Below are 7,430 nucleotides of genomic sequence, written 5' to 3' on the forward strand. Positions count from 1 at the left end.
CCCCTATAATTTTCTCTAATTTAAAATAATGTCAATCTTGAAACAAATCATAAATAAAATATGTATAACAAAAATTCAATAAATACTTTTTTAGAAAATAAAAAAGAGAGTAAAAACCTCAAGAGAGAGTAGAAAAAAAATACTGCTATTCATGTAACTCGCTTTACTTAAGTGCATACAGTTTATAGACTGCAAAGCGAGCCATTCCCGTTTCTAAAACAATAAAAACATTCTTTATTAGCTAAGAAAGGAAACTTAGGAATAAAGGCAAAAGTAAGAACCGAGTTATATTACAGCGGTTATATCATGCATAAAGTCGTGTTAAGCTCCGATATGCCTCCAAACAGCTGTACGCCGTAGCGCGCCATGGGGTATTGTTGAGACAGAGAGGGGGAGAGGAAACGTTAGGCGAGTGACGGAGACGGTGTGAGTGGGCAAGGAGGGGCGCAGGCTGTATTCGAGCGGCCCCCATTGGCACGCGCCCGGCCGCCCCTAGCCGCGCCCCCCTCGCGCCGATACCCACACGGGCACCACAACGACCCGTCAGTCTATCGCTCGACTTCGACGCGACACAATCGCCACCTCGTCTGCGTCCATTCACCATTGTGCCATACACTTAGCTAATGTTCTAACAGAACTTTGTGTTCGCGTACAATTCTACCATGTCGACACTCAGTCATCACCCGTACGCGTTCTCCATGCACCCGGGCATGCTGCCGGAGTACCCCAGCGCGCCGCAGCCGCTGCCGGCGTCTTCGCCGCAGTCGGAGGGCCACATCAAGCGGCCCATGAACGCCTTCATGGTCTGGTCCAGGCTGCAACGTCGCCAGATCGCGAAGGACAATCCGAAAATGCACAACTCGGAGATATCGAAACGCCTCGGCGCCGAGTGGAAGCTGTTGACCGAGATGCAGAAGAGACCGTTCATCGATGAAGCCAAGCGGCTCCGAGCGCTGCATATGAAGGAGCACCCCGACTACAAGTACAGGCCGCGCAGGAAGCCCAAGCCACCCACAGCTGGAGGAGCTCCCGGCGCCGGTGCCTTCGCGAGCTTTCCGCTTCCGTACTTCGCGGGCCCGGCTCCGACCGTTGGCCCGTTAGATGCTTTGTCGTATCCTGCGGTATCTCCATACTTCCCTCATCAACTGGATCATCTACAGTTCTCAAAGTTGATGGCTCCGACCGAAAAGTTACCGACGGCATCGTCGGCTGCCGCTGTGGTGTCCTCGTTCTATTCGTCGCTCTACACGCAGCCCACCGCGCCTCCTAAGCCGTTCTCGTCACCGCTGTTCCACCAGTACGGAGCGGCACCATCGTCTCCAGTGTCCCCGACGCAACACAGCCCCCACGACGACCAGCTGAGGCGGCCGGTGTCCGTCATATATTGAAGACCAACGTGCCTCCCTTGAGAGACCGATCTTTTAGGGCTTGGCATCAGTGTTAACCGTTTAAGTGTTATGAACAAAGACAATTGAAACCCCAAGGACCATATTTATTGTTTTTTTTAGAATTACGCCTAGTTGAAAATTGTAAATGGAGTGTGTCCCATATCCAGTGGCTTGTAAATATGTTGAAGATAACGTAGGCCCGTTAGATGGGAAACGGAATAAGTTTACTTAACTGTGATTTTTGTTTTTGACGCATCTTCAGATATATAAGTTAGTAGCACTGTTTCATCAGTTATGTGAAGTGAGAACGGTACCAAAAAGAGATTATTTCATGTAGGTGTCACAATTTAGCTGTAGTAAGGACTTCTGCGATGTGTATCATGGTTTTGTTTTCTCTTGTCAACTGTACTGTCTATTTGTTATGTTTGTTGGAGTCACGACTCGTGTCCGAGGAACTGCTCGCTCTACTTTGGTTATTATGAAATTTATTTATTGCCAGTGTAGATTTTAACGGTATAAATGTAAATTAGTTATCTAAGTCGTAAGTGGCTAGTGCATACCAATTGTATATATTAGTTTTTAATTCAAAATCGATGTCATTACCAACGATGTATTATAGATATTGAAAAAAATGAATTTGTTAACGCCATACAAATAAACTAAATTGTTTTTATTTTAAAGTTTCGTTTTCTTTTACATTCGAAAGAACCCCACATTGATAGAATAATAATGAGGATTAAAACTAAAGTGAAGATGCTTAGAAGTCTTGAACGAGAATAAATTAAAAGTTTATTGACGCAAAAGAAATTGCAGTAGTATTATTCAAAACGATTGACAATACTTAACTCAATAATATTACAATTTGCTAAAGTGTTTTTTTGGTGATAAATTAATGATCATTATAAAATAGCAGTGAATTAAAAATCTTATTTCTTAGATTAAAACACGATTACATCTTCAACTGTTTATTTTTCAAATTTATTATTAAAACACATTAACAGTAAATTAACGAGCTTTATATAAGAATTTTAATATTTTAATTCCATTAATATCAACAATACCAACTAAAATTTAAACCTTGGTTTTTCAGATATTTCAATTAAAGTTAAGTACCCACATAATTATCTACGTACACTTAGTTTACATTTTCAACAGTATTGTTTTGTGTATGAATGTTTATTAAATTAGCATTTAAGTAGATCAGTTTTTGCACGAGCTTCTTTAAAAACTTTAATTAAATAACAGTAGATTTTATAGACATTTAACTGTATCATACATTTGTCTGCAAGCTTCGGGCCATTTGATGCCAACAAATTAAAAGTTAACTGTTTCTTTTATTAATTTAAACGAGTGTAAAGCAACTCGTACAAAGTAAAGTAGGTGAATATTAAAACGATTAATATTATTTCAAAATCCGTCGGCTTTATCCTTAGCATTTGATATTAAGCTTTTAATACTTTTGTAGTAATAGATAACGTGTTGGATGTATCCATGCTCTAATTAGGTACCTTTTAGGATTTAGGCCTACCTTACGCGAAGTTGAAAGAACTTTTTTGTTATTGTTCTTTTCTTCTTTGTGATTTATTACGGCTGCTATATTTCTTTTCAAATGATTGAATACTAGAGTAAGTAATCCAATTTATTGATCGATAATGTTATTACTTCAAATTACTTGTTTAGATTTGGTAATTTTTTTAATTTCAGCTACAGTATCCAGGTTATTTACCTACAGTAGGTACCTCCCTACTTGTTCATATTGAACATACACTGTTAATGTAAATTAGTATACCTACCTATACTAATATAATAATCCTGTAAGGATAAGAATGCACTGTTACTTATTACACTACACTTATATCCCGGAACTTTCTACCTACTAGTCTCAATTTAAAACTTCTTTTTGCATAGATTTATTTATTTTCTTGAGCTGAATTCAAAGCGGGGTGAGGGGGAAGAGGTAAGGGTAGGTAAAGTATAGTTAAGTAATATTGTCGAAATAACGAAAACTAGAACTGCAAGATCAAAAAAATATTGGTAGTTAGCAATCATCCATACTATCCATACTTAATATTATAAATGCGAAAGTAAGTCTATCTGTAAGTTACCGTTTCACGGCTTAACTAAACTGATTTGGATGGAATTTGGTAATGAGACCTTGGAGCAGAACATAGGTTACTTTTATTTCGGAAAAATCCATGATTCACAAAATCCAAAATGCACAAAACTTTACACGGGAAACTCGATGGCGTAGTTTTTTAAATTAGGTAGCTAGGTGCTTTAATTATAATTGTTGTAGTTATTAAAGCTGTATCGCATGATTTTATATAAACAGATTCCATTCCCGTGGGAATCTGAGTATATCTTTTACCAAATTTCATCCAAATCCTTTCAGCAATTCTGAAGTTTTAAGTTTAAAGTAAATGTAACTAAATTTTAAAGTAGGTACGAGAGAATAGTGTGATTATACTGTGCATACGCTAGATGGCGTTACTTGTTCATTGTAAGCTGTTTACGTGCACAACTGGGTGGACTAGTAATAGTAAATATTCCATTATGTCCTTTAAGGTCAATCTCCTTATAGGAAGGTAGGTATTTAACAATTTGATGGCAGCTTTCCTTGGTGTTGGTAGCTCTTTATTTTCATGATGCCTCAGGGTAAATTTGAATTGCTATAATTTTGTTTTATTTTTCAATTTATGGGTAGAAGTTATTTTTGTTTGTATTATTTATTATATTTACTTGTGATCGAGTTGAGAGGTCAGCCGATGTTAGGGAATAGTTATACCTATAGATAACAACACAGTACTGGGGTTCAACAAGCAACTGGAAATACATAAATTGATCTGTATTGATATAGACTGGATCAATGATCCACTACAGAGCCTTGTCTCTTATCTTATACAAGTTAGTGATTCTATCGTTTCCAATACAGGATCATAGGTTCAATTTCCAGCTCGGATCCCAGCAATTCAGGATTTTTTTAATTGGCTCAGGTTTAGTCTCGTGGTTGACATCAGCATTCTAAGAAGTAAGCTTACCACCATCTTAGACTACATCTTCACTTGACATCAGGTAAAGGGTTAAGTTTTTAAATGAAAAAATACCTTCTATCTAAGACAGCAAATGGGTTGTTTTGTTAGGGTTACCGAACCCTTGGGAACTTGCAACTCTACGGCTCCTCAGAAAGTTTGGCGGTACAACCTACCCCCGCACCCCGGCACCCGACCGGGTCCTGCCCATTGTTCGTCGAACATGGTTTTCAATTTCATAATTACGTCGCCCTGGTTCCGGTGGGGGCGTTTTTCAATTCGATTGTTTTATTTCGTTCTATTCTTGGTACCTATTTTCATTGGGCTATTAATTTAGCGTTTTTGAAAAAAGTAAAGAAAACTTAATTGATTATGAAACACGGCTAAAACTCACGCGATATTAGGTCAGAGTATGCCCGACTAGTTTTGAACTCATACGGGGCCCTTAGTCATGAGCTTGTTCTTGCATCGTGGCACGATCCAAACTCATCACTACTCAACCCCTCTCCGCACGCGCAATGCGAGCAGCAGCGCGTCGCGCAGCCGCTTCGCAGTTTGGATCGTGCCGCGATGCAAGAACCAGCTCATGACTAAGGGCCCCGTATGGGTTCGAAACTAGTCGGGCATACTCCGACCTAATATCACGTGAGTTTTAGCCGTGTTTCATAATCAATTAATATGAATAACACTCACGATAGTTTAAATTCTAAAAAAATAAAGAAAATTTTAAGATCCCAATGAAATTAAAATAATTTATTTAAAGCACGTAAACACTTCAGAAGAGTCAAGTCTGTCAGCGATTAGTGACTCTAGTGGAATACTGATATACTTATGGTCCTTCAGCGGTTGTTCAATTCCGTTATTCACGAGGGCACAACACCTGAGGCGTGGCACAGGACCGTGGTGGTTCTGTTCTTCAAAAAGGCTGTAAACACCCTGCTGAAGAATTACAGATTCGTCTTATTGTTGAACCATGTCTACAAGTTATTCTCGATAGTCATCACGAATCGTTTTGCTTGTAGGTTTATATCCATACTAGTAGGCGCCACGTGGTTTCACCCGCGTGGTTCCCGTTCACGTAGGAACACGGAGATAAAATATAGCCTATAACCTTCCTAGATAAATGGGATATCTAACACTGAAAAGAAAAGCTTTATAATATTAGTATAGATAGCTGGCAAAAAAACTAGTTGTTGGTTCTTGGCCTTGACTAGTTAAAACTATACAGACTTCAGCTGTTTAGCGTTATACCAAACATCGCGTAGAAACCAATGAAGTGTGGGTATAAGATTTAATAAACTGAAGCCCGGCTGCTCAGAGATTGCGTTTCTGACGTAACATGAGAGAGGAGGGCGATTTAACATGACAGAGAGAGAGAGAGAGAGACAAAAAAACGAGGCAATTGCAATAGAGTTAGTCCCATTCGCACGACCTGTCAGAAACGCAGTCTCGGAGCTTAGCATTTTCGTAGCCAGTTTAGTGGCCCCAAATTTTAAAGGATTTGGGAAACTTTTGAATTAATCATTAGTTTGTCAGGTCATTGTTCAAATTGCCATTTGAGAGCGGTTCCCACTTTATCTTGAGTTGAGAAGTCTGTTTGTCTGTTGCTAATAGAAATACTTCGCTAAATATATTACCTATTTATACTACAAAGCTATGATTGAAGTTTTCTTTCTTCCAAGAAATTCTTAACAACCTGAAGCTGGGAAGTTGGTTATTACCCCGTGCCATTGAAAGCTCGTCAAGCCGGTCATTATCATTACACATTTTTTTCATTCTTTGCAAGTTAGCCCTTGACTACAATCTAACCTGATGGTAAGTGATGCAATCTAAGATGGAAGCGGGCTAACTAGTTAGGAGGAGGATTTAGATAACCCTTTCGGTTTCTACACGAAATCGTCTCGGAATGCTAAATAAGCTAAATAGACGGTACGCCTTTGTCGGTAGCCTCCTAACAGCCAAAATTGTTATTGAAATCAGTCAAAGCCTGATGGTGATTGTTACAATATTGAATATTATCACTGTAAGCCTGTCAACCCATATTGGAGCTGCGTAATGAGTTGGTTCCATGGGAATTATAATCCGACGGTCGGAAATCGAACCCTAAACTTCTGGTCTCTTAACTGTGGAGTTATTGTGGCTTCTTATCTATGGTATTAAATATTATATTTAAAGAAAAGTTGTTATTCTGTTTGTGCAAGACAATTTGATTAACTGACTTCTAAAAAGGCGTTCTACATTCGGATTTGGATTTTTTACCGATATTGCTTGGCACCGCCTGCAAACTGATCAGTAGATAATATAGTAGGTTCATGTTTGTGCTTTTAAAGCTGACTAAATTTTCTTTAAAAAAGTTCAAGGTTTACTTACCCATTGTACAGCAGGCTTATTCACTATCTTTGAAGTTTTTAAGTTGACATATACGAAATTGAAATTCTATGTAACAAATGTAATCCGGCGCTTACTGGTGGATATCACACAGTAGGTATATGACATTTTGTCAAATTATTTTAATAGTTTGATAATAAAGACCAAAATAGTAAATAGACCAGCAGGTGGCCATCAATTATGAGTTAGAGTAGTTAACTATTTTAGCTGACAGTTACAAGGCCCTGTGGCGCAACGGATAACGCGTCTGACTACGGATCAGAAGATTCCAGGTTCGAATCCTGGCAGGGTCGAATCACATTTTGTTTTACAACATTTTTTTTTAATTTTCGACATTGAGTCTTGCTCCATAATTAAAATAAGTTATGAAGCTTTATACTAACAGATACCCGCAATTTCAATAGCATAGCGTAGATTATAAAATATGGGTGTAGGGAAAAATGTTGATTTAGTACAATCAGGTTGACACAAATGAGACGTCTGGTAAGGTACTGTTACACATGCTCAAAAATAGCATGCTAAAAACGTGCTATTAAACGTGCTTACCATCAGGTGAGATTGTAGTCAAGGGCTAACTTGTAAAGAATAAAGAAAAAAAAAATTAAATATGCTCCATACGAGTAGA

General features: G+C 38.5%; 1 protein-coding gene and 1 non-coding gene across 2 annotated transcripts; both read left to right on the forward strand.

The window, feature by feature from the left end:
- Nucleotides 1-531: 531 nt before the first annotated feature.
- Nucleotides 532-2,068, forward strand: LOC112051870 (SOX domain-containing protein dichaete). Its single transcript, XM_024090683.2, has one exon. It carries the CDS (start codon nucleotides 663-665, stop codon nucleotides 1,386-1,388), a length of 726 nt encoding a protein of 241 aa, XP_023946451.1. The 5' UTR covers nucleotides 532-662; the 3' UTR covers nucleotides 1,389-2,068.
- Nucleotides 2,069-7,025: 4,957 nt separating this feature from the next.
- Trnar-acg (transfer RNA arginine (anticodon ACG)) lies at nucleotides 7,026-7,098 on the forward strand. Its single transcript has one exon. It is a non-coding gene; the product is annotated as a tRNA-Arg (tRNA).
- Nucleotides 7,099-7,430: the final 332 nt, after the last annotated feature.

This window comes from Bicyclus anynana, chromosome 3 (genome assembly GCF_947172395.1).
Source record: "Bicyclus anynana chromosome 3, ilBicAnyn1.1, whole genome shotgun sequence".
Classification (NCBI taxonomy): Eukaryota; Metazoa; Arthropoda; class Insecta; order Lepidoptera; family Nymphalidae; genus Bicyclus; species Bicyclus anynana.

Coding starts and splice junctions, on each gene's coding strand:
- LOC112051870 (XM_024090683.2), top strand. CDS start 663: ATGTCGACACTCAGTCATCACCCGTACGCGTTCTCCATGCACCCGGGC.